Consider the following 27,992-nt stretch of genomic DNA (forward strand, 5'->3'; position numbering starts at 1 on the left):
TTTAAGCTTTAATAATAATACTATTGTGGTTAAGATTAACTAAAGTACTGTACCATACATCTAATTGGGAAGCAGTTATTCAAGTACGGTACAACTGCAAATGTGTGTCAGGGCCTTGTTTGCGTTGTTATATACTACGGTATCTGAGTGAACGCAAAAACAAGATATTCATTAACAGGATTTTTAAAAACACAAACTGTTAATGAAATTTTTATTTTGGCTGTTGGGCGTGAGAATTTGGACACCAGGAAGAATCTCTGGTAGGCCATTCTTGGTTGCCGGAAAAATAAAGGAGCTTAGGGGAAGATCAAGTGATGCTGGTTCGACCATCAGAGTGTGCGCTTCAGCAACACATTACAAGGACTGCATGCTGTCTATTCAGCAGCTATGAGTGGATGGAATAATTTATAAAAAATAAAAGTTTTACAATGAGAAACTTCACTAGGTGACCAGACCTGCCTCAGTGTTTCCAAACCTCAACAAGTACCGTACGGTACCTAGGCTACGGTCAAGGCGATCTCTATAATATTATAGAGATCGTCTTGGCTACGGTATACATAACTGCCAGCATCAAGCTCTCAAAGATGCTTCTCAGTTTGAGGATAAGGATTCCTAGGCTACAATCAATCACTCTGCCTCTGATAATAATCTCATATTTTGGCCAGTGGCCACTCTGATGTCATGGCCAATCTCTCTCAGTCACTCACTCTCTTATCAGTACGCTATTTACCGGTACCGGTAGTCTCATCTCGGTAGGCAATTTAATTTAACCATAGATATCTTATATACATAAACTTACCCCACTGTCCGAACTCCGAGGACATAACGCAATCATGCATAACGTACGGTATATGACGTCACTGGTGTTTTAGTCACAATTTTCCAGAGATGTACGTATACGCCAGCAAATTCTACGCCGCATAGCCTACTTGCGGCGTAGACTTTTTGTTTTCGCTAACGCTTGCGGCCACATTTTTTTGGAAAGTTTGCGTTTGAGGCTACGCCGTAAAGTTTTCTCGGTTTTTTAGCGCATAGCGTCAACGCATACTTTTTAATGTATTTTTTTCGCTACAACACGCCAATACCTTCCAGCGCTGCAGTTGAAAGAATGTTTGCAATGGGCAAAGACATATTGGAACCAAAACACAGCAAAATGTCAGATGAACGCTTTCAGATGCTTGTGTTTCTTCGTGGAAATTCAAAATAAAACTTGTTTGTTTCGAGTGGTTTATACCGTGTGAATGTTTGGCACCTAGCAAACAAAATGGGTTTACGCTAGTGTATGCGCTGACGCTGCCAATTTTTTTTACAAGTTACGTTGACGCATACGGTGTATGGTTTTTCGAACGTTTACGCTGACGACGTCAATATTTTTTGTATGTGCGTAGGCGTACATCACTGCAATTTTCCCACTCGATTGATCGCAGTCATTGAGATCTTTTCTTGCACTCAGTTCAGTAAAAAGAAAAACAATATTAGCAGAGGGTGGAAACATAGGCGTAGCCAGGGGGGGGCGAAAGGGGCCATGGCCCCCCCCAAATTTTCCAAGTTTGGATTCTGAACTTGAGCCCTTTGTTGAAAATGTAATAAAATTTGTAGAAATTTGTAACGTTTTCCAAGACATCTGGCTATTAACACCTCCAAGGACTTGTTTTAGACACACAGAAAGACACCAATAAATTTTGCAAATCGTAAATCGCGCAAAATTTACGCGATTTATGTTTCTTTGTACTAATTTGTGAAAGCAATTTCAGAAAGGCTTACTCTGTTGGGTTTTTGTGTAGGCTAGTTATTGAGTTTTTGTGTAGCTGAGTTTTTGGTGTTCTCTAATTTTAGCCGCAGTGTTTGCCCGTTGGTGTGTAAGAGCTACCTTTAATAAGTTAATAGCTGTTTATCTGCTAATAAATTTCATACAAATATTACCCTAAAAGTGTTTCTAGAAAGCGCTATAATTCATTATTTGAGTGTAATTTTTCAAAAATTTTCCGGGGGAGCATGCCCCCGGACCCCCCTAGATTACGCGTGCCTTCGGCACGCTCTAACCCCCCACCACTTTCATTGCTTCCCTTGCTCAACCCACCAGGATACGCCACTGCACATCAAGTGGCGATGGCTTAAATCAAACACTTTGTTGTTCTCTTCAGATCATCAAATATTTGGCCCCCCCCCAAATTTTTTTCCTGGCTACGCCACTGGGTGGAAATCGAACCCACGCAATCAAAATTCCTACTCTTTTGCCGTAACCCATTCCATTAGGCCACGCTGGTTGCGGCGATGCATTCAGTTAAATTTCTTTCTATTTCTTTCGAAGTTATAAACTATGATTAGGCCTACTTTTAGTGTTTTTGCTTCGTCCTCTCTGCTAGCAGTTATCAGTCGTGTGCTTTTGCATCGGTGTTTTTCCCTTCTTTATTTTTTTTTCATACTCTTTTTGTAGGGCATGATATTTTTTGGTGGTTGAATAAAACCACAGCCGGGATTAACCACAGGAATTCACCGTTTCGTTTTCATGGAACTTAAGCTTATCCTGTTTTCAACGTAGGCTAATGCCGATGCTTTACTTTTGTCACATTAAAAACACGGGAAGCAGCTGACTCGATGACTAATATAGTCTTTCGCTGCTTCCTGTCTGTTGTTGAATATAGGCCTATTTGTACCGTAGGCTATAGCCTACTATTTTTCGCAACAGACAAAATAGAAGGTTTCTCTCTCTCTATCTATCAAAGTCTGAAGAAAGACGATCAGAATATCACGCGCTGAGTCACATGTCTGAAACAATGCAACATCTACTCGAATGCCCTGACCGAAAAGAAAGGTGCTCTGCACAGGATTTGGCCGAGTTCAACGATAGAGCAAGAGCTTGCGTGATGGTCTGGGCTACGGCCGTGTGACACACGATGAAGATGACCGAAATCAGCTGATTCGGGTATACGTTACGCATGATTGCGTTATTTTTTTCGAAGAGTGGTTTATGCGGTAGGCACTTTGACATAGGACAGTTTTTCTTGCGAATCAGCTGATTTCAGTCATGCGACTCAGCACGTGATATTCTGACCGATCTACTCGAAAGATTTTTGATACAAAAAAAATTAAGTCAATGTATCGCCACAAGCAGCGTGGCCTAATGTATTAAGGTTAGGGCAAGGGAATAGTCATTTCGATTGCGTGGGTTCGATTCCCACCCTCTGCTAATGTTCTTTTTTCTTCTGCAACTGAACTGAGTGCAAGAAGGACCTTATAATGATTGTAATCAATTGAGTTTATAAGGAAAATTGTCCTAATTTTCTTAATTAACCAATGCGCCGCAATGATGGTAGCTCGTTCGCACGGAAAACTCTACCGGTTTATGCAGCATCGACCTACTAATAAGTTAGATATAAAACTCAGCGGTGCATAACAATGTTTGAAGACTCACAGCGTAGCTATGACTGTATGCATTTACTTGAAACTTGGCACTGCAAAAGAACTTTATTTGAAATATTTTTTTTGGTTTTTGTTCAAATAAAACTTCCTTCATTTTCACGTTGACGTATGGATTGCTTGTGATGACGTCAGCATTCTCGTTCCGCTTACAGCATTCCCTATAGGCCTACAACAATATAACTAAATTTGCATACGCGATTGGTTTGTTACATGAAAATGACATTAAATGCAATAGCCTATTGCTATGTATGTATCTTCCTTTACTCAAAACAAGATTGTCAGAGGCTGTTGGCCGCGAATACTGTCTGATTGGCTGTTAGCCCGCGCTCACGCACACAGTAGCCTATTATCAAATCTGACTCGCCTGGAAAAACGTTTAGATGCCCCTATATTAAATGCTTTGTTGAACTATTTTCGTTGTCTGTATTGTGTGTTTACAAAGCTTTCTAGACAAAATAGTTAGCCACAATGGCATTTTTGCTGCAAGTGTAGGCTAATCCAGTGATTTTTGTTGATTTTCACATTGAACAAAGTTTTTTTCATGTGGAAGAAAGTAGGCTAACTTCAGCTTAACAAGAACATGCAATACAAGATACAAATTAATAGCTGTATTTTTTCTAAAAAAATATTTTGGGGCCCATTTATCGTGTTGTTTCCCGACCAGTGCTGACTTTACTCGGAGGCCCTGGCTGTGCGTAACCCATTTCATCGAAAGCTTGTATAGAACGTTTTGCACTACATTACTTGTGTTGTGTACAGACCAAAAAACATGGAAATACACTGTGAAGGATGAGTGGATGACTTGACTAAAAGGAACTTACAAATTAAAGACCCTAACAATACAGAGAAATGGTGGAGTCACTGCAGACAACTCGTCGCCCCTAATATTTCGGGATGAAGAGATCAGGCTTCTTTGAAGCAAAATGGAGAGAGAGAGAGAGAGTGCGAGTATATTGTATAGCCTACCATACATAATTACATATATAGCTGTCTAATGTTTCAGGAATATAGGCTACACATTTAACGTGAGAAGTTGCCAATAAAATATTTTATTTTATCGCAACAAAATAAACGATGCAATTCTAACGAGAATGAGAACAATGCGCTCGTTCAATGGTTTAACTGCAAAAGATTCGTTTTGCTATAAAAAGAATAAATAATAACAATCGTAAAAAAACTTGTTGTATTCTAGAAATATAAAAGTCGGTTAAAAAGAAGAAAAAAACTTAATTTTTTTGTCTCAGGACAAAAGTATTACATCACATTGCATGCGTGACGTAAACTATTCGTAAAATATAATTGTCAAATATCCAATTCTTCAAGCCTGGATAGACTTTAACTTTCTTCCCAAATACGTTTCTTTGCCCCAAAAAACGCTACGATCAACTGCTGGTTGATTCTGTAATATAAAGAAGTAGTAGTGGGGGTATCCTTAGGTTAGATCATGTAAATAAACACAGTAACTTGTGTTACAACAACACAGCACATGTATTGCACAGGCTATGTCGCAAGAAGATATATAGAAGTAGCTGACTACTTTCAATAATCTAAATTGGGAAGTCACCAAGTGGAATTAGGCTACTTACTAAGATTTCAAGCTGATTCAACGAAAAAAATCTTTACAAAAACATAACTTAATTGTATTATGTATGAGTTTAGGCTATTGTGACAAAATAGCCTACCTATAAGCCTACTCTAAAAGTGAAACTTTGAAATTTCTAAAATTATCTTCACCTAATTATCTAAAAATAGTTTTTGTTTGATCAAATTGTAATATTTAATGAAATAAACAAAATGTTTAATGAAAAATCTAATTAACGTAAAGATTCCTGCGAATGAAGACTGTATCATCAGTGATGGACTGCTAACATAGCAAAATCTCTATTGTAGGCCTATTAATGCAAGGTTGCCTGTTTGTTTGGTATGCATAAGATGCAGTTGACATGCAAAAGCTCACACATCCAAATTAATTTTCAATTAGCCTACGTGTTTGATTATCACCAAAAATAGGTCAATACTAACTTACTGGTAGGCTATGTGCAATTAAATTGGAAAGATCATATGAAAGATGAAGATAATAACTTTTTAATAGCATAATAACAATAAATAACGAGCATAATCAGTGGCGGCTGGTGAGTTTTAGAAATGGGGGTGCTGCGTGTTCGCCAAAGGAGAATTCAACAGCGGGGGGTCTAGGGGGCCTCCCCCAGAAATTTTGAAAAATTACATTTAATTAGGTGCATTCTGAGCGTATTTCAGCTCTAAATTGTGATAAAAGTTTAAGATAAAACTGGCTTATTTTAGAGTTTTGCAAATGTGTAATATTTTGAAGGGGCCGATCAACAAACATGTGAATAACACGTTCTAACTATTGTGCTGTCACAGCATCTGAGCACGACAGGGTAATGTAACTCACATGGTAAAACAATGTTAGTAGCCTATTAGTAAAATATTAATATTCATTACAGTAACAGGAGCAGTGCTGTGTCAAGGGGGGGCCAAGGGGGGCCCGGCCCCACCATCTCAGGGGGCCCACAAGTAATTGACTTTTGCTCGTCAGTGGCATGTTTTTTAGCTGCTAAAATTTACTGCGTGTACTTCCATTGAGAAGATAATTTAGGTCCGGTACCAATGAGATGCCGGGCCTGGGCCCTTATACCAAAATATCTCGAAAATCACCACATTATCTTGAATCAAAGTTAAAATAGGTGCGACAACATTAGTAAAATCATTTGTATTTGAAACAAAACAGGTTCGTTGCAATTGAATACTTGAAATCAAGAAGGGCCCAATTCCCACAAAGGTGTGTTTAAAATAAATGTGTTGTAGTTATTTTGTGATGGAATTTCAGGGGGCCCACAGGTAATAGACTTTTGCGTTTCAGTAACAATGTGTTTTTTAGTTGTTAAAGTTTACTGCGTGTAGCCTACTTGTCCATTGAGAAGATAATTTAGGCCCAGTACCAATGAGATGCTGGGCCCTTATACCAAAACATCTCTAAAAACACCACATTATCTTAAAGAAAAGTTAAAATACGACAACATAAGTAAAATTACCTGTATTTGAAATAAAACAGGTTGGTTGCAATTGAATACTTGAAGTCAAGACGGGCCCAATTCCCACAAAGGTGTGTTTAAGATAAATGTGTTTTAATTATTTTGGTTGTTTATTTTTTTGTATTTTGTGGTAGAACTTTGGAATTGGCAACTGTTGAACTGAAACCACTTTATACACTGGTAGGATCACCATATTTCGTAAGCTACTGTTAAACCACGAAGTAGACAGCTCATTTTAAAATGATTGTCATAAATGGGCAAATTATATAAGACATTTGCATAACTTAATTGCAATGCATTGTCTAAATTTTGCAAAAGCATAGATTGAAACCTTTCTTTAGCATAAGGTGAAAGCGTTCATGTTTTGTAGGTTAGCTTCTCTTTAGCATAAACTTTAAGAGTGAGGTACGATTGATTTTGAAGTCTGCCAATAACTAAACAAGACACATAAAATACTTTTTGTAATACTGGACTAGCTGAAAGTTTGGTTGGTCTATTGATATCCCTTTTAACAATAAAGTATTTTTTCTACATCTACTGTTATAACTTGCAAGGTAAGTCTTTTTTGAAATGTCATAAGCTGCATTAAGGCTGTTGCACTTTTAGCTTAACGTTTTGGTTTTACAGGGTGTTTTGTTTTCTTAAGCTTAACTTCAAAGTGAATGTTACTGGTTTACAACTGGTAGCCTAGTTCTAGAATGGTGTAACCTTGCTATGTACCAAGATTTCATTCAGCATTTCATAAAGAAGATGTCTTGTTTGAACTAGCGACATTCTTGTTTTGAACATTTCAGATAAACAAAACTCTCAAAGAGGAATTCTTTGAAATGGCTGACCATGGAGGTTTGTCAGAACCAAGCAAACTTTGCTTTGCCATTATTGCAATTGAAGTACATTTATTTACTATGATTACCAATGGTGCAGACATGCTGCAAAAGTTTTGCAGATGTTCCAAACAAGGGAATGTTTTTCTCAAAGCTCTTTGCATAGTTTTTTTTTCAAAAGTTATGTTGAGCCAAATGTTAAGCTTTGAATGTACCAGAAACCATGAAGCATTTAATGCGATCTTTACCCATGTCTTTAATTGCTGTGGTAAGAACCAGATAAAGTGACCAGCAGGCCACAAGCTGAAGAACTACCACCAAAAGTGAGGCATACAATTCAAAAACTGACCTCAAAGGTCAGCAAGTAATAAGCGGACAGCGGACATTGAGTAGTGTAATAATCAATTCACCTGCCTTTAGCTGTAGGTCATAAAAATGTTTGTCGTATTTGTAGCCTATTCCATTTGTGCAGTCATATTTTGTTTACTGCTAAAAAATTGTGAACAGTAAACAAAATAGCATTTCTCATAGATTAATTAGCATTTCATTTTTAGCACTTACAATCCCGTAATTATAAATATCCCTGACTTTACAGAGGTAGCTATCAGCAAGTGTAACCACAACCAGCATACATTTAGATACCAGTATAATAAGTATTTTATGACAGTTGCCAGGATTTTGTTTGTGATTTCAAATCGTTGCTCCTTTATATTTCATTTCTTTCATTCCAAGCAAAGATGAAGCTATAACTTGATAGACTTTTGTTTACTATTAGTTATATTTCTGCTGTGTTCTGTATACTGCTGGGTTGATGGTTGTTTATGAAGTTATAAAAGTTTAACTAGGTAGTAGTTATTGTGCAGTAAGCATTACAACATTTCATTAAGCACCAGTAACCTATGAAGGCTTTCTGAGTACTGCAAAGTTGTCAGTGAGTAATGAAGCTGTTAGACCTTACCTAGAAATCTATTAACTAGTGTTGCACTGTAAATATTGCTCCGTTTTGTTAAAGTTCATAGTAATTTTCTTATGTAGGCTATGCTGTTATTCCTGTGAAGTAGTTGCAACATGTGATAAAGTTATTAAACTTCATCTACATAAGTCAGCATTCATGCTCCAATAACAGCTGTTTTTAGCATGACCAATGGTGTTTGCATATGAAAAAAATAATTACATGTAGTAAAGTTAATTCAACAGTTGGATTACAGCAACTGCTGCTCATAATAATTGTGCTTCTTAAATTCAACAACCACAATGTTCCAAAAATAAAGCAATTAATAAAAAAAATGTTTTAGTGAAATATAGCATGATTAACAACAGGTTTCTAATAATAGTGTATATTGTGTTCGAGTAGGCCTAGTTAATAAACCATGTACGCCATTCTGTGCTGTTATAAATTAACACTGTTCTGTTGTGAATTGAAAGTATATCACTAGATTGGTAACTACTATTTTTATCATACTAAAGTTCCTGATTATGCACATTTGAGTTTTGAGTACACTTGAGTTTTCATGTTAGCATTTTGAATGGGTACTTGGGTAGCTTTTTGAAAGTATTGTAATGGTGAGTGGTTTAATCAATCAATCACTGGTTTATGTTTTTTCACAAAATATTACATCAAATGCACTGGTACATTACATAAAAGTGAGAGAGGAAAGAAGCGAAAGACCTTATGAGGTCACCAAGTCAGCCTCCACCCCGGCAATCCTATAAGGCAAAACATAATTATTAGGGTGTTTCATTTTTTCACCATTTTTGAAATTCAAAATGCCTGGGGTCCCATCTGGTGGTATTTGGGGTAAAAAGTTTACACCCCAATTTTTTTTTCAATTATGACGTCATATTGAGGTGGTCCACGAGGTTTGAAATTTTTGGGCCTCAAAATCTCGAAATTTGGCCGTATCTCCAGAACCACTCATCATGGATAGACAAAATTAGTGTCAAAGTGCGCAGAAGGGTCGGTTTCCTATACCTGATGTAGAGAATATTAAGGTCTATCTGCTTTAGAAAAAAATTTATTTAAAAAAATCTGATTTTCGGTCTATTTTTTCCTGATGAACAAAGATCAGGTGATCAAAATAAAGTTTTTCTGTATTTTTTCACTCTTGGCAGCTGCTATTGCGTAATAAAAGTCCTTGTTCGTTTTGCAAGAGATGAAACGGTGATAATTGAGGTATTAATTGAAGGAACGTTCAACTGGTCAGTTGATGTTAAGGTTCCAGCACTTGGCTTGTCTGGTCTCACTATCTGGTTAAGCAACACCCCATCTTGCATTGCTCCAGGACCCTTCTTGGCGCCGTCCACAAAAGAAATAACATGAGGAAGATATATTTCGTTTATGTGGAACATGCGTTCAAGGGTATGAATATCATGACCAACTTCATCATTAAAATAATTGACCAGTCGAGTATTGACTCCGGACTTTTTTCCTGTGTTGAGAGCAGTCGTATCAGCCATGACTGAATATACTTGAGATAGATGAACTTTGCAAGCCTCCTGGATGATAGTGTCAAAAATCAGTTCTGCAGTAACCGACACACTTTTGGGAAAAGATTTAACAGCAAGCACACTTTCGTGCTTCATGCGATTATCATCAACAAGTTGACCCAAGAAAACGTATCGATCTGTTTTATCGACAACGCGCCCAAAATAACATAACTGCATGGCAGAAGCTGAGTTGAGAAGGTTCTCACTTTTGATCAGAGACTTTTCTCTTGTTTTTTTCTTATTGGCGGTATACTGTCGAAGGTGATGCAGCTATTTGATCTTTTTCAAGAACCGACCTCATAAGATCTGACTGCTGGCGTACCGAAGTCGTCCTACGATCAGCAGGTACACAACTTCTATCATTTATTGTAAAAGAATGTACTTTCTTGTACATTTTCCCCCAACAGCTGGTTTCAGAGGCTCGTATTCCTTATCATCTTCCCAATTCATATCCCCATCAGATTCGCTTTCGTTACGGTGTAGATATCTAACTGCTTCATATCTTTTTCTCTGTTTCGAACATAGTAGTGCCGATGCTTAAGCAGATTGCATGCCGGAAGTGCTCGTTTGTCTTCACCGCTTGTTTCCCACCTCCTTTTATGATTTTCCCGTTCCGAAGCCTTTTCTACATGGTTGACATCTATGCCACCGATAAACATTTTTCAATCTTTTCTCTTATTGTTCAAGAAAGCAATTTCTTCTGGACTCAGTTTTCGAGTTCACAGCTGCAAGAGAGTTTCTTTGGAAAAACAACCGGATTTTCGGAGATCGAACACTTGCATGCACATAATATCGAACAAGTTCTGTTACCATTTTTGATTAACCTCATTACCTCTGCGTTTCATTTCCTTCTTTCTTGCTGTGTTGTACTTCTCTATCACGTCTTTTAACTTCGCTTCAATCCTCTGTTTGCTAAGCACTGGAAGACCAGCTTTGTTCCATATGCCAACTGCATCTTTCAGCAGTTCATCTTTCGAATGGGGTATTTTCTTCAAAAACTTAGGATTAGTTTCGGCTAGTACTTTCTTCCTCAAGTAAAAATAGTGACTGACTATGTCTGAATTAAGGAGAAGCACATTTCTCTCCAATTCCATGAAGTTTTACATCGACTTACTAATACTTGACCTTTTGCCATAATGACACAGATAGATAAAAATCTAAAGCAGGTGAGCAGCATACCTCTTCCTCAACGGTTAGGCCTACATTATAATAGTAATACCTCAATTATCAACGTTTCATCTCTTGCAAAACGAACAAGGACTTTTATTACGCAATAGCAGCTTCCAAGAGTGAAAAAATACAGAAAAACTTTATCTTGATCACCTGATCTTTGTTCATCAGGAAAAAATAGACCGAAAATCAGATTTTTTTTAAATAACTTTTTTTCTGAAGTAGGTAGACCTTAATATTCTCTACATCAGGTATAGGAAACCGACCCTTCTGCGCACTTTGACACTAATTTTGTCGATCTATGACAAGTGGTTCTGGAGATACGGCCAAATTTTGAGATTTTGAGGCCCAAAAATTTCAAACCTCGTGGACCACCTCAATATGACGTCACAATTGAAAAAAAATTGGGGTGTAAAGTTTTTACCCCAAATACCACCAGATGGGACCCCAGGCATTTTGAATTTCAAAAATGGTGAAAAAATGAAACACCCTAATAATTATACCACTTGGTGAAAGTGTTAAAATGCTGTTTGTTGAAAAGGAGCGATCTTCCTGGCGTCAGCACTACCTGACTATTCACTATAGAACAGCGAGCATTGTGTTTCGCTAACCATACCGGTGTAGCCTCCACACTAGCCATCAAGACTTTTCCAAAAATGTTTGTTAAAGCATTTGTGAATTCACTTTTTTTTTTGCACTTCTAAACGGTTTTGCTATGTTATGGCTATACATTTAAAAATAATAAGTTAGTGAAATTTCAAATGCCAATTGTAATTTTTGGAAAAAATTGCTTTCAAATATAACTAACCAATTTAAAATTCTCAAAATTTTGTCAATTCTTGTTCGATGTAAAAAATTGTATGAACTCAATGTGATAAGCATGTCAAATTTTTATGCTAACTTCTACTGTGTGATATAAGATCTGGGTTGAATGACCCCTACGCTTCATGACCGTTGCCAGTATGTTTAGAAATCGTTAACACTTTTGGCTGTCATTGCAAGCAAAGGTGTAGCTATGACTTGATAGACCTGTGTTTGCTCTTATTTACATTTGTATTGTTTTCTCAACTGGTGAGAAAGTCTAGTGAAGTGAACCACCTTTCCATATCAGTGCAGTTAACATACACACTATATTATCATAAGTCTGCTTGCCGATAAGGGGCCCAAAATTATTTTGGCCCCGGGGCCCACAAAGGGTTTAACACAGCACTGAACAGGAGGCAGGCCTGACTGGTCATTCATATAAACAACAGTTGCAAAGCTGAAAACCAAACAAGTGGTTAGTCATGTGAACAACGTTTAAAAGGCTAAATTAAAAAATGCCAAGTAAAATTTTTTTGGGCAAAAAACAACAAAAAAGGCTAAAAAACTGCCAAATTTTGAAAAAATGCCAAACAGGATTTTTTCATGCCAAACAACATAAAAAATGCCAACCCGGCAACTCTGAATTGCGCTGCTTGTAACGCAGCACAAGCGTTTGCTATTCGTTTGGATAGGCAACTCAAGAATACACGCGCCTCGCTGACGTCACGATCGAGTGTTTGTTTTATTGTAACCTTGCGCAAAATATTTCACAGCACGCAGAGTTGCCAAATATAATTTACATAGTCAGCAATTCTGTGAACAGAAAACATAAACTACATTTTGGGCAGAATAAACGATAAGATATTTGAGAAACTTTTTGTGAAAATTTTTGTGGGAGTGCTGCAGCACCACAGCACACACTAGCGAGCCGCCCCTGAGCATAATAACAATAAATTTAGCACTAACAAACTAAACTTTAATATACTACAACTATCCATCAGCTAAAAATAGGCACAAGGTAGTTCAGCGGAGAGACAGCAAAATCACTATATATAATTATATATTATAACCAAGTCACTGAAAAAATAGGCTACAACCATGCAGTGTGGTAAAGTTGATACAGCAAGGAAAACGTAAATAAAGTAAAACCATGCTGAAATTATTGTCATAACTTACTATGTAACTGAACTTAAGCTTTTACAAAAGCTTTAAGTGTCATAGAAGTAGTTCAGGATACAATCTTCGTGCATTTTCAAGTATTTTATCATAAACCCCGGAATGGTGAGCCACAACGCTTTGCATCCCATCCATGGTCATGCTGAATGCATCAACGTACGTGCGAGCTCTCAGAGAACAAGGGCGACGTACCTAGTCAAAACACCACGTCAGGAAAAACAATTGATTAATGACTTTCTTCCGGGGACATAGTGAGTATCGGGACGCGAAGGCGATTTCAGGCGTTGTTAGGAGAAGGGCGATTGTAGCAAACAACTATTTTTGCACAAATAGGTTGCTCGTAACCGTTCCACTGCATTTTAATGCGCAAAAAGCATACATGACTATTGTAGTTGAAAATATAAATTTATTGCAGGTTTGTAAACATATATTATACGGTATTAATATATACGCGCACTAGTCCAGCACAACATTGAATGCACTAAAGCATGTACATAGACTACTGTCATTGACACGTTATAGTTACGCATGTTACCTAACACTATTAACAGCTACTCAGTAATGAAAACGATAACATCTATTTTCGTACGTTTCGTCAATCAATACAATTGACTTCTTCAAGAAGATACATCAGATGGTGTAACATGACAGAGCACAATACCATGCAATAGTGACAATCAAGGAAGCAAGTAAATGATAAGATTGATGATACAAGCAATTTGAACAACGTAATTAATGCTTCCAACACCTTGATCAAATTTACCCAAGTCAAATATTCTTCAGTGTAAATATCTACTTTATATCGCCATTTAAATTACACTATGTTTCGTAATATAGACAAGTAGACGTAAATATACAACAGCAACTTCACCAATACTCACTTCATACGATTGGTTGTAAATAAATGTGAAGTAAGCATATAATAAACATTACAGTACAATACCAAGCAAGCTTGAAAAACTGTTCAGGTGTTTATGAGAGTAGCAACTCTATTGGCTGTGAGGTATAACAAATAAGAATATAGCAATAAAAACGTGTAAACAAAACATAACTTTTGTGTGTGCCTTTTTAAAGTAAGTTTTCGAACCTTTCGATTAGTCACCATTGTGGAAGGTGCAATCTCCGGGGCATTAAATCGTTTCAGTTCATTTTTAGCGAAACAGTTAAATGCAGTGCACACAATTAAGTTAAAGTCGGAATGTCCATTACCACACTTTTGCTGAACTAAATCGCCAATACCACAAAACTCTTCGGCATTCAAGATTGAAGAAGTAAAAATAAAACGCTAATTCAACAAACTAAACAGTTTCGACTTAGCCAAGTCATCACACAATATAGCAGTGTAATATTGAACAGCCAGCGCTGTCACTGCAAAGCAGTATTCTGTGGGAGCGGATAAACCACCACGGTCAGCTATTTCAAAAAGATGTGCACGATAATGTGGTACCGACTCAAGGAGACTCGGCCCATGAACATTTTTTACCAATAACATCTTACAAGCGCTCGAGAGATACTGTGGCCAATGTATCCGCTCACGAAATACGTCACATTAGCATCAGCATCGGAGAGGTCATTCACATTAACCGCAGAAAAAAAAAAGTAAACCATCAAACATCTGTAAACGGAACAGTTGACATCGAAACGTCAAAGCCGAGTGGAAAAGCATCAAGGGTTGTGAGGTTACCTGCTGCAAGAAGATCATGTTGCTGCAACAAACTAAGAGTGCGAATTTTTTTTCAGCTTCCAGAACTTGTTTTACAAACATGAAAAAATTACCACCATTGGCTTGCTGATACCACCCAAACCGTCCTTCTATTGAATTGGACAAAAATTTTCCAGTGAGAACATAGGTGAAATGATGGTTGGTTATCAACGTTGCGCCAACTCTGGAACCGCACCCATGGTCTAAATGCATGCAGTAAATATCTGTGAAGTGAGCCCAGAAAGGTTTCTTTTTTCCAAAGTATAAATAGATCTCTAGCTTTTCCCAAGATCAAACTTGGTTGTTGTTTGATTCCATCAGCTTCAATTGGAGAACACATCTCATCTCTTTTTCGAAAAGCTGAAAAAATGCAGTGCACATTAGCAATTTCTGAGTAGTGTACTAGGCTACTGTACAACCAACCCATTGGTACACAACATATAATTTAGACCTACTATCCTCGCCAGAACGAATCTTTTTTTGCCTAGAATCAAAGTGAGAAGACGGTAAATAAATGAGAAAAAAAACTTATTTGCTAGGCCGTAATAAGTACTGTTGTCACTCTACACAATTTCAACCTAATTTAATAAATTTAACAACCAAACTCAAGCCATTCTTTTGATCTTATTCTTACCTTTTGTAGGTATTGTAACAGACATGATTTTCCACACATTGCAATTAAATTTATGAAACAAGCAGCATCTTTTTTTCATTTCTTCATCTTTCAGAAATCAAAACATTGGTACTTTCACTACAGTCTTGCAAGACTTGTACCCACTTTTACAGCTTGTTACACAACACACAAACCCCATTTCACAAATATAGATTATTAAAGCACTGAATTTATCACAATAAAACCTAAATGAAAGATCAGATTAAAACCTTGGATTGCTACTAAAATTTAACATATGTAATATGTATACTTTTGTTTATAAATAACTTTCTGGACTACTAAGCTAGCCCTTTAGTTGGCCTATAGGCTACTGATGTACGGTACTTCATATTATAGCATAGGCCTACAGCTATATCTGTAGAGCCACTTTAGGGGTAAAAATGTGTGCAATTTTAATGAAAGTGCCCAAATACCAAAACAGCCATCGGCTGAGTTTAAGAATATATAGGCCTAGCGACTAGCGTATATTACAACTACGGCTACTGTGAAACTGGCCAACTCTGCACTTTACGTTCACTCTGTCTGTTATGCAGTAGACTACTAAGACCTTTGTCCTTTAGAATAAAAAAATAACTATGGTCAGTATGATATTAACAAAGTATATATCATATTGTCTATTAAGCTAACAAAGTATATATTCAAAACTGATGAGCAGAGCTGCATGTCAATTTTCTCTAAAACAAGGTCTTTCCATAATATATACATATTTCTTATTCCTAAACTGAAGAAATGTTTCTGTTTCATAAAGGAGTGATTGAAAGTTTTTAACATTTTTAATCAAGTAAACAATTCTTCAGGTGGACATGAAGTAGCAAAAAGTGTAGGCCTATTCAGTATGTTTACAGGTTTTTGCAATTTCTATTTTGGGCAGATGCACAAAGGTTTACAAATGATTTCATGTCTGTGGGTACAAATATTGCTATCCTGTTATGGAGTTGTAGCCTACAAACAACAAATTAATATAGCCTACTTTATCAGATTGTGCTAGTTTTGTAGTTTCCCAAACATTGCTTAATTAGCCTACATACATTTTTGCCAAAATCAGTGACTTTGTTGATGATAGAGCCCTGGGCAACTGCATTAGTCAATGATACTAGTCAGTGTATGGATGGTGTGATGTATTGAAATTAACCCATACTCTTACTTACTACTAGCTCTTGTTCTGACAAATTAACTCTTGAAAGCTCTCACTACAATGACAAGGTTACATATCCAACCGTAGGCCCACAAACTAATCTTTTGTATAAAAAGTATCCTCAGACCTCAGTCATGTTTTTAATACAAAAAAGAAACCTTAATAATCTCAGAACTGCCTGTTTTGTTTCTTATTATTCCACTTTGCACAGAAAACAACACTGATCACACTAATTTGCTTCAATGGACAATACAAAATACCGTAATGTTTTATAAACCTAGTCTAAATCCACTTGTAAAGTATTTAGATGTGTATTTGCAGATAGCCTACAGATAACCAGCATGCAAAAGACGTTCATTAGCCTTTCTGTCCCTATTGCACAACTAAACTTCATTACTAACTAGTCTTCAACGTGCAGCTCAACCACCAACAGCCCTGCTTAAACTTTGAATACTTGCCAAACAGTGACACTACTGTGCGCAGAAGTGCTCTCGCGAGGTCACGTGACTTCGTATCCCGAGCTCACTATATCCCCGCTTTCTTCGTATATGTGTGGGGAGAGGGTCTAAACCGGTCTGTGATGTCGCAGTTAAAATACCAGACACCCACATTTTTTCAGGAAAGATTTCAACTCGGGAAAAATAACAGCCTTGCACATAACCATGGAAGTTGGACTTATATTTTTGAGTCTGACTCGGCAATGATGAATCAATTTTATTTAGGACACGCCAAAATTCTCTACTGCACAGATATGAGACTAAAACACAACACATTCACTTCAAAATGTTTGCAAATTATAAACTTTAATCATGGTTAGTTTAAAAGTATTTGAATTTTTGAGTGACATGTTTCTGTTTAGAAAGTTCAATTTTCTAACAAAAAAAAAAAACTGTTCAGTGACAGGCTGACAGTGCAATAAATTAATTTATGCAAATTGCCTAGGCTACTTATAAAAGTTATGGTAATGGCATGGATAATTGGATATGCACACGCCAGTAGAAAGAAAACAAGGCTGCTGATACATATACCCTTAGATGATTTAAGAATGAACCTCAAAAATTTCTTTTTATCTCTAAAAAACAGTTTTGTTTCACTTCGGCCTGTTAGCAATGACCGCTTGGCGTATAATCCCATCCTAGTAGCCTACAGTACACTCTCGGCTAGCAACTCACCCGACATATCAAACTTTCACACAAAAAGTTTTCTCCTTCCATGACCAAACGAATGGTAATGTTATTGCTCCTTACTCGTTTAACAACTTCAGCCACCCCACGATAGAGAATAAATGCTTCAGGACGCATATCGCCCTGAAATGATTTCAATTCCTAAATCCCGTGGTTAGAGCTTAGAAAAACATTTGAAGACATCAATTCGTCAGAAACCAAATATGCCACTTTAACAAAACCTATTAGTTGTAGGCTACTTTGAAGCTTAAAGTGCATTTAGTTTGTAGCGTTACCAAGCTGAGAAAGACACGTCTTAAATGGATGGATCAGGTCGTAAGGAGCGACGAAGATTATGTCGGAAAAAGAATAAGACAATTGGAGGTTGGTGAAAGAAAGCGAGGAAGGCCGAAAAGAAGATGGAGAGATTGTGTCACAGAAGATATGGAAATAGTGGGACTGAAGGAAGAAAATGCTGCTGGCAGAGTGATGTGGAGGACTGCAATCTGCACCGGCGACCCCACTTGAAGTGGGAATAAAGCAAGAAGAAGAAGAAGAAAATGTTTAGAGCGTTATTTGGCTTTATCCAAACTTTTAGTTTAAGACTTCAATTCTAAAATACAATCACCTCACTTAAGTTTTGATCTAGAAAGTTAAATCTGTTTATCCTTACAAAATCTTCTTGCTTACTCCAGATATAGCCAACCGTAGTTAGCAATTTTGTTAAATCATTTGGCAAGTGTACCTCCAAGCATATGTAATCGCCGGGCATGTAGGCTGTGGGCACCATCACCATGCAAAGATGGCGGATGAAGTTCTCTGGGCAGCCTGCAAACAATTCCATGCTATGAACCATGTCTCCGCAAATTTGACTGAAGATGTCAGCTCGTAAACTGAAAGTAAGAAAACCATAACCATCTAAAACTTTATGAACATCGCACAAGGTAAGCGATCGGAAAACATTCAAGAAAAAAAATGGCATGAGCAGTGGAGTCGGGCTAAATTATACGACATCGACTCCTCGATTTAGGCCTACAACTGACCGACTCCGACTTTAGTGTTGCCAGATTTATTTAAATTTTTGTCCTTTCTCATTTTCTTAAAATTTAATTTCACTCAAATTGCGAGCGAAAATGAACGGGAACTTTTTTTAAAAAACTGGCTACTTCTATTTTCTGGTAAAGGTTAACAGCGCAATACAGAGAACAAGAAAAAATATTTTGAAAAAAGAATGCAAACAAAAATTTTATTGTTCATCGTTTTGTATCAAGTCGGAGTCGCTCTTTTTTTAACGACTCAGACTCTGTAAAATTGGACATGCCAAAAAACTACACAGCCATGCTCCTCACTGCTTATTTACCTAGTGAGCAAGGCTTTCTAAATGCAGTACCGGTACTGTAGTACATTATGTATGGTCATGACATCAATGTAAAAGAGTCGCGATAACGCTGTCAGATCATTAGCGCGACTCCCAATAGCCCAACTTGACCTGTTGCTTCATTAAACCCCCAACACCAAAATTAATCCGCTTTTACCTCTACTCTAGTTTATAACACCACAACCAATCAACCTCCACTTTACTTATTGTTAGTCTGTTGTGTTGTTTTATTTCAAATTTGGTTTGATTTTGTTTAAAGACCTGTAAAGTATTGAATAGAATCATTAGACTGATTAGACAGACGCTTGATTTAGCAGAAGGCAAGCGACGTTTTTGCCACATCATAGAAATTTTGACGCGCAAGAGCTTATAGATTATATAGAAAAATAAGAAAAACTTATTTTCCGACGTACAGTAACCATCAATTTAAGATCTACAGCGAAATAGTGCAATGCATGTTGATGAAAACGTCAGGCAACATTAATTTGCAACAAACTAGACAAAATAGCAACTTTTTTGGAACTGTACTTTGCCAAAAATTTGGCAACCCCGATTTGCACTGACAAGAACGAACAAGCAAAACTTAAATTGTTGCTTAGCTAATGCAAGATGATTTTGTTAGAACAACACCATGAATGAACCCAGAAGCTTCATTGCCACGGCAACCTTCCATCACCACCACAGGAAGGTAAACATAAGCATTTGTCGTGCTATCAAGTGATCAGTAATCTTGATTAGACAAAGGACACAATAATCACACATCATCGCCATCAACGTTGTCCGCCCCGCTCAATAGCTCAGTGGTTGATATTGACTAGCTTGATCCTGTATTCATAGATGCAAATTTGACTTGTTTTATTGTAAGTAGGCAATTGCCATCACCAGTGGCGGCTCGTGCCATGGGGCTGCAGCCCCACCTGAAAGAAAGAGAAGAGGGAAAATATGTTTTCCTCTGTGTTTGTCCGACCCTGTTACTTTTTTCACTTAAGAATTGCGGATCCAAAATTAAAATATAAAAAGTTTCGTTTAGCAACACCTATTTTGGGCAAACTTCTTTGCAGTCCGAGATTCTGGATTTCAAGCGCTCTGATTGGCAAAAATTATCCTTGAAGCTCCACCTCTTACGGTATTTTACAGCAATTTTTGAATCTGTTGGGGCTGCATGGAAAACAGCCCCACCTAACCGAATAACTTTAAAGACTTTTTGAAGTTAGTTTTTATTTCGCAGAGTAGCAATGAGCCATAAATATAGAAGTGTTAGCTGTAGAGTTAGGGTATTCAACAGGTTATAGAAAGTGCTAGGGCATCTCAAAATCCCTTGAACCTTGTATGCAACGGCTAGGCTAGTCAAGACTAAGCTCAATACTAGTAAAGTTTTTGTCTCCAAAGCAATACTGTTAGTTTTTTTTTTAATACAGCTTAGGGATACATCAACTTTTCAACAAAGATTGAATGCATTTTTTCAAAATTTGGAGTAAAAACATGCTCAGAACGCACCAAACTTAATGCAATTTTTCAATTTTTTTTTGTTTTTTAATTTTTCAATTTCACAAACAGCACCAGGCGCCACTGCCCATCACTATCATTTCTTGCAATAGTTGCAACCATCTCTAATTTACATGGTACACTAGGCATACTCCTTGGCATGACCTACATCGGACTTTGTCATTAAACTTTTCACAGTGTCTACAAAGTAATTTTATGTTACAACATATAGCATGATCAAATTGATGTAGTTTTTAAAAAAACTTTTCAGGTAAATATTTCAACGAAAAATCCGACATTTGTTGTGGGGGGAATTATTTTTCGTCCGAAAGTAGGCTATTTCTATTCTGAGAGAATAGGCTGTATCATGTGCATAGGCTAGGCCTATTACTATTAGGCTATAAACATGTTAGGTCTACCACCAGGGACTTTGACCTGAAGTAGATTTTACAGATATTCGCACGCAAATAATACAGAAATATTCATGCACTGCACAGCAGGAAAGAGCAAAAAGCCTGTAAAAGTTTCGAAATAGATTTTAAGTGGATATGGTTATATCTACATGTATTTTAACTTTTTGGTTAGTAGTAACTAGACCTATATATCTATCTCATCAAAGAAGAAGGTTTAAAATTATGCGTTTGTAAGAATGATATCTCTGGACGAAGTCATTGCTGTGTGGTAAAAGCTGTGCAATACCCTTGGATCACTTTAATGTGGTAACCTACTCTATTTCCTGAATACAGAATGTCTGTATGTTCGGTCACTATTGATCAAGCAAATACCACAAAATTTGTAGCAAATTTAACTGTTGAAATCATGATCTATTTCAACAAAAGTAACTGTATCACACTTACCCACACCACTATATCGCCACTGTTTTAAGATGGCACAGAAGGCAGGGTTTTGGTACCTTACTACCCAGACAGCAAAGATTTTCTCACCTGAATGGGATGTCGTGAAACAACTTTATGACGTTAACAGCTCTGTTCTTCATCCACATGTACTCGTAATAGTGAAGCACGTGATTGAATAACTTCTTTCCAAACTTGTGTTCAACCATGCAACTTTTCACAGCCTATAAAATATTGAAAAAGGTTACCCGTCAATAATAGCTTTCAACTGCCAAAGTCCTATTTCCAGTCGATTCAAAAATAAACAGCTTATTTTAAGTCAGTTTTTTTATATCAGTGCTGATATACTGTATTAACTTCTTTAATGGAGAGCTGTTAAAGCTGTTTGTGATATTAAAGGAAGCAGAGTTCATTTTCGATGAAAATCTTCAGTTAGATGCGTATTAAATAAGTGAACAACCTTTGCTGTCGTGAGCCAAGTAATTATGAACAACCACGAAAGAGACGAAAAAATAAAAGAAAAAGGGAATAGTTATTGCTAGTAACCTTAATTTAATTTGCAAACAAAAAACATCAGAATTATAAAGGACTACCTCCATCGGATGCCACAAAAGCCTCAAGTAAGACGTCCAAATGGAGAGCAACCAGATTTAGTTGCAACATTTGTGACGTCATAGAGAATCTGGTTGGTTTCCTGTTAAACGTCTTAATTGATGCTTTTGTGGCATCCGTTGGAGGTAGTCCGATGTAATTTTGAGGTGTTTTTTTTTAACATTAAAGCTATAATGTTTAATATCATTTCAGGTGTTACCGATTTATTGTTTTTGCATATTTTTCTGGACTTTCTGATGATCCCCTTTTTAGGGTAAAACAGGCTGTCGAGGTTTTAGATAGTAACACATTATATTTGATGTAATTTGCTCTGCTTGGATTGTTTGCTGGGCAGTAGGCATGGAGCACGTTTTGTAGTATTAATCCTATCTGTAGCGACACGGGGTTTTATGAGGACGCCACACTCTAGTAGTGAAATATTTCACAGAAGAAAATATGCAGGAAATGTGAAATTTCTTGACTTTTAGTTTTTATTCTTTGCACATTTTCTACACCTAGCCCGGTCATTTTTCTACCTTCCTGCCCTTCACAATAAGCATTTCGTCTTAATTGGCTAGAGATTTTCGTGCAATGCTAGATATATATGATGTTAATGTTAGTGCAATTACTTTAAAATGTAAAAACGCCCAAAAATGCCTTATATTTATGAGCAAAAGTAATTTTGAAAAGATGTGAAAGGGCATTTCAGGTTTCAGCGACGGTCATGCAAGGTCATTTTGCGAGTTGCTTTGCTTTTTAAAGCTTTGAGGGCCAAGATTTTTGCTTGGTACCGGGCCCGAAATGTTCTCTCAACGGCCCAGCTAATGTACGTACATACATATATTACTAATGCAAATACTCAATGCTTGGCAGAATGCTATCAGGCGTTTTATTGTAGAATATTTGAAACACTGCTGTGAAACATAAAAAAAGACAAGTACATTTTGGAAAAAGAATAAACTTACCGACACATTCTGCTTGTACATAACTCTAAGTCTCTCGTCGTTAGCGATAGTAGCTGCGACCAAACCAAGCACGTAGCCGAATATCAGCTTACCAAGAACCATCACTGAGCAAGCGTAGAGCATTTCAGTTCCATTCAAAGGTTTAATATCGCCATAGCCGGTCGATGTCATCGTTGCAACAGCCCAATACAGACAGTCGACCCAAGAGGCGGCCTGGCTTTTTACAAAGGATGCACCCGGGATACCTGGGAAGTGTATTAGTCTTTTTATTGCTCGTTGCTGTGGTCAATAAATCGCATGTTTACCAGGCATCTTCTAATGATATGCGTAAGTAAATTATTTAAGCCTTATCAAATGGTGTTTCATTAGAAACAAAACCGACGAACTTGAATCAAATTATTGCACGATATGGTGCTGGAAATATTTAGGCAATTTTTTTCAAATTTAGACCAATATTTGCATTTTAAACGTAGCATGCGATGCAAAGATGGATTCTTCATCGTTGTATTAAAGTATTACATTAGTAACAAGAGAAATTCCCGTTAGTTCACAGTTATGCGTTGACCCATGTTTATCGCTGTACAATAGGAATATTTTATAACAAGCAACTGACAGAGTGCAACAAAGTTCAACCCAGTAAAGGGATGTCGCAATAAATTAGGCAAGAAACGCCTAAACCTAATAGCTCACTTGTGCTCTCCCCGTGCACCCATGAGTTGGCCTGGCAATCACCCGAGGGACAAGCGAGCGCTTGCCACACGCATCCAACGAAGTTAATTGTGAAGCAAATGTAGAGCAAGGACTGGTAGAAGCGGACCACCAGCACACTGTGAAATTTTGTTATGGCTAAGTCGGTTGTATATAAAATAACCATGTTGTTTTCAACATTAGGTTATCCCCACGATACATGACGATTCGACAACACGGTAAGCCTTCGATGACTAGCGTTCAAATCTTATAAAGCTGATGAGATCACACAAATAGTTAAAATTCTTCCGTTTTGCAGAAGCCAAGTCAAAGATACAAAAAAGTAAAACTTGAAAATTTAAAATAGAATCAATAACTTCATAACGATAATATTGGCAGTCAAATCGGCTCTATGAACGTGTAAATCCACCAAGGTTGCGCTGCTGGAGAGTTTTACTCGGCGTATGGACAAGCATTTTTGCATCGAGGTAATATTAACTTGAAGATAACAACCGCTCACTTGTTCTTTATAACCTGAGACAAGTCTTTGCAAATATGGTGGAGTCGATAAAAACGAAGCAACCGATTCAGCCTTGCATAGCAAATGATGGTCAATTGCAAATTCAAATTTGTGGTGAATACAAATGCAATTTCCATGGGGAGATTAGCAACCAAATCCAGAGCAAAAAGATCAAGAGACTTGGCATAGCGAATATTAATCATTTCTAATGAATCAACATTGGTGCAAAATTGATCGTAAAAAGTCGTATGGAAGCTGACCACCATGTCTGCCACAAACCTGCCAAAGCAACATTTTTCTAAATCGACAAATCTTAATTAAATTTGCGTAACTATTAGGATATGTTTGCTTCATAAAATAACGACACGAAATACTACAAATCTCTGATAATCAGACAATAACAAAACTGAAATGATTCTTCAAATTACAAATATTAATAATAGGCCTAATTATTATGCACTGAACTATGGTAATGTTTTGTTGATCGGTTACGTATTTGAGACCAGGTTGAATGCTAAATGATCTCACCATACATCCATCAAGTAGCTGATCGTGTAGAGCACTATGCTGTGGCTGAAGAAGCAAGCTTGGTAAACGGTGATCAAGCCAGATAGGAATGAAAAAATAATGGAAAGGTGGTTCCAAACCAAACTGAACGCAGCGTCCTTGTCAATGGCTCGCCTCTACGTAAAATGTTATACGCTAATTTGTCGAGATGTGCAATTAACTGTACCTCAGTTGGTTAAGCTTTCGACTTTGTAAATGAAGAAACTGCAAGATGAAGAGGCACGAGTACGACTCTCGGGGTGTGCACTTAAAGAACGCTTCAACCTCGCTCTGGTTCAAAGCCTCTACAAGTATCGAAGCTACCAGGTTTAAAGTGCCCCTGACAGGTTGGATCCAAGTATAGTAACTTTTTTACTTTCCTAGCGCAGAATTATGCTTAGCGAACGTTTTAATCTTAACCTCGAAGCTCGACTGGTTAGGGCGAAATTTATATCAAACGCCTGCTCCCCAGCGCCACCACGGGCGAAAGTCAATATTTCACTGCTCTGGGAGGACTTTGGTGGTGTTACGTCATCCTGGGTGGGCGTCGTTAGCGAGAGATGAAACAAATAGTTTCCTGGATGCAATTGGTGGATCACAGTTTGGTCGGAGTTGGTACAAGCGGTTGCTTTTTTCAAAGATTTATTGTTTTTTGCAGTTTAATAAAACTGTTCAGGATACGTTCCTACAAATTCTAAAATATACTTGAAGTGAAAAATGAAGAAATCGTACGAATCATCATTCATATTCACTATTCATAAATAAATAAAAGTTCTCTCTCTCTCATAATGTGTCTTCAATTGGCCATTGAAATCCGGTGTAACGGCCATCTGGACTTGGAAAATTGTTGAAAAAATGACCACGAAGGTATATACCTCCGTGTGGTGATTTTCCATTAACGTAAAGAGCCACAGAAATGGTTCTTTCGCCAACCTTGCCAAAGTGCTGAAACTGCAAGTAGTGAGCTTTGCGCAATGCAAGCTGTCAGTGCCGGTGTTAACAAAATCTTAGTTATACAGTTACCGTGCATAGCAGAGTCTATACATGTAAAAGCCTACCTTAACTGTGCAAGAAGGTACGTTTTTGCAAACGTTGTTGTTTGAAAGTGCTGGAATTATCATCAACAACTTTCTTCAAAATGTAAAGTTCGCTCAAGCTCATTTTTACTTAAGTAGTGTTAACAAAATCACCTCCAGAGAAGTGAAAAGAACATACGACTAGTTTTGTATGGCCTATCCCACTTTCGAACACTTGAAGAAAACTTTGACCATTTTCTTCTCAGCACCTTGTTTTGTGGGAAAGCGTGAAAAGATAGCACACGGTCTTTGTCACTAACACTGTCACGTAGGCCTAGCAGCAATTTGCAGGCATTAACTCAACCATAAATTAAGGGTACTGTTTGTGAGATACTGTTGTTACACTGCAAATGGCTATAGCCAGATTGGGACAAATAAAAAATTATTAAAATTGTAGCCCTACAGGAGTTTAAAAAAACTGCAATTTCAATGGAAGTGAGATGCTGTTTGATAAAAAATAAACTCAACCTATTTGATCTAAACTTGATAGTAATAATGAATGGACGTTTTCATTTCGGTAATTCTCATTTTGCAAATGCTTTAGATCAACAGAGCCCCACACGTTTACGTTTTGCAATAGTCATACCATACCTTACCAAGTCACCACAGAGAAAGAATGTATCCTTCCCACCCATGGTGACGTCACAGCGGTGTTGCCATTTTTATTTTCGCAATTGAATGAGTGCCAGATTCACCGAAATTAACGAAAGTTTGCAAGCGTGTAACTTAGTAGCCTGTTGACATTTTTTACGATTTGCTGGTCAAGAAAGTTTGTTAGTGTCATCTTTTTGGTATCTTAGGTAAATTTAGCGAATTTATTTACCTGTCAGAGGCACTGTAAGGTTCTAAAGATATGCTACTTTCTCAGTACGGAAACAAAGATTCTCTCAATCAACAAACTACTGAAATGAAATGAAATGCTTTCCTTAACACAAAGTCGGGGGTAGACGTTTGGAGAAGTACAACATGACAAACCGGATCTTCGTGGTTAGAACAGCAAAGCGTAATAGCACAAAAACTACAATAAAATAATATGGTAATCTGACATCAAGAAGCGATATATCAAACAAACATTTAAGTCAACATTATGAAATGTTTCGTTAACTTCTAGTAGCATAGCATCACCCACATAGCTTAGCGTGGTAAAGGTAGACAACTGCACAGTGGACATAGACAAATGAAAAGAGTTTGCATGCATCAGATGTGACCTAAGATAGAACCAAGAAGCAACAAATCACAATGAGATACCCGAAAAATCCTTGCTTTTTTAAAAGCTTTCAAATCTCTTGCACGTAACAAAGACAAATAGCCGCTCCCTCTCCTGTGGACAGATGAACAATCGTAGGTGGAGGAGTGTGTGCCGTGTAGCTGCCGGTCCTAGAAAAGATAAACACAGTGGTGTACAGTAGTACACAAAGAATTAAAATGGGTCTGCTACTATTCGGTGAGTCCGATTCGGTGAGTCCGATTCGGTGAGTTCCTAACCTCTACCCCTAACCCTAACTCCTAACCCTAAAACGGCAATGATAATTAGGCTACGGTACCCGATAATTAAAAAAAAAAATTGAAAAAATTACAGAATAGGGATCGGACTCACCGAATCGGACTCACCGAAACGGGCCATTCCGAATTAAAATAGGGGGTCAAAAAAATTGGCATGACCCATGTTAAACTATGGTAACCTACATTAGTTCACGGTAGAAACGAGAGTAGACCTATGACAGATCACAAACCTTAGGGTTTAGGCCTGCAACTGTGCTAATGATGAGGCAACAAGATGGTAGCTTCACAAAAATTATGTTATTTTTTGTTAAAATTTGTAAATTTGTTGGTAAAGTGGGCAATGCAACGTAAACTATAAATGCAATCCACTGTCCACAAACATTGCACGCGGTAATGGCCAGTTTTTCCTGCGGAGAACGAAGACGCTTTTCATATATAGGTAGATTTAGTTACATTAAGATTGCATCTCGTAACAAAAAAGTGTCTTAAATACCGATCTAAAATACTGAATTGTCGTGGTTTGGTTTTGCTTTACGACAGAAAACAGGAAGTCAAAAAGGATAAAAATGTCCACAAACCCTGTGATTTAAACGAAACAAATTTTTGAAAATGTTGTCTTGTTGAAAACACTCCGAATTGAAAATAGTCAGTAGTGGACTATATCCATGTAGACCTTTGTCTAGATCTTAAATGAACGCTGTATAATGAACATCAAGTTAAAATACTGTCATAAACGTCAGAGCTAAAATGAACATTAATTATTTTACCGCGCTG

The 27,992-nt window shown here is 37.3% G+C and overlaps 1 protein-coding gene across 2 annotated transcripts in view; it reads right to left on the reverse strand.

Moving 5' to 3' along the window:
* Window positions 1-4,449: 4,449 nt before the first annotated feature.
* The window catches only part of LOC145769552 (uncharacterized), a 63,416-nt gene continuing 39,873 nt past the window's right edge, over window positions 4,450-27,992 (reverse strand). For both annotated transcript variants that reach the window (XM_082581204.1, XM_082581205.1), the window contains 10 exons: window positions 26,964-27,092; window positions 24,622-24,776; window positions 24,094-24,372; window positions 23,577-23,713; window positions 22,887-23,131; window positions 21,421-21,554; window positions 18,359-18,506; window positions 17,623-17,757; window positions 12,941-13,132; window positions 4,450-4,822 (listed from right to left, as the gene is read on the reverse strand). In XM_082581204.1, coding sequence (XP_082437330.1) covers window positions 12,980-13,132; window positions 17,623-17,757; window positions 18,359-18,506; window positions 21,421-21,554; window positions 22,887-23,131; window positions 23,577-23,713; window positions 24,094-24,372; window positions 24,622-24,776; window positions 26,964-27,092 — 1,515 coding nt within the window. In that variant the 3' untranslated portion in view covers window positions 4,450-4,822; window positions 12,941-12,979. The remainder of the gene's footprint in view (window positions 4,823-12,940; window positions 13,133-17,622; window positions 17,758-18,358; window positions 18,507-21,420; window positions 21,555-22,886; window positions 23,132-23,576; window positions 23,714-24,093; window positions 24,373-24,621; window positions 24,777-26,963; window positions 27,093-27,992) is intronic.

The sequence above is a fragment of the Aplidium turbinatum genome, chromosome 4 (genome assembly GCF_918807975.1).
Source record: "Aplidium turbinatum chromosome 4, kaAplTurb1.1, whole genome shotgun sequence".
Lineage (NCBI taxonomy): Eukaryota > Metazoa > Chordata > Ascidiacea > Aplousobranchia > Polyclinidae > Aplidium > Aplidium turbinatum.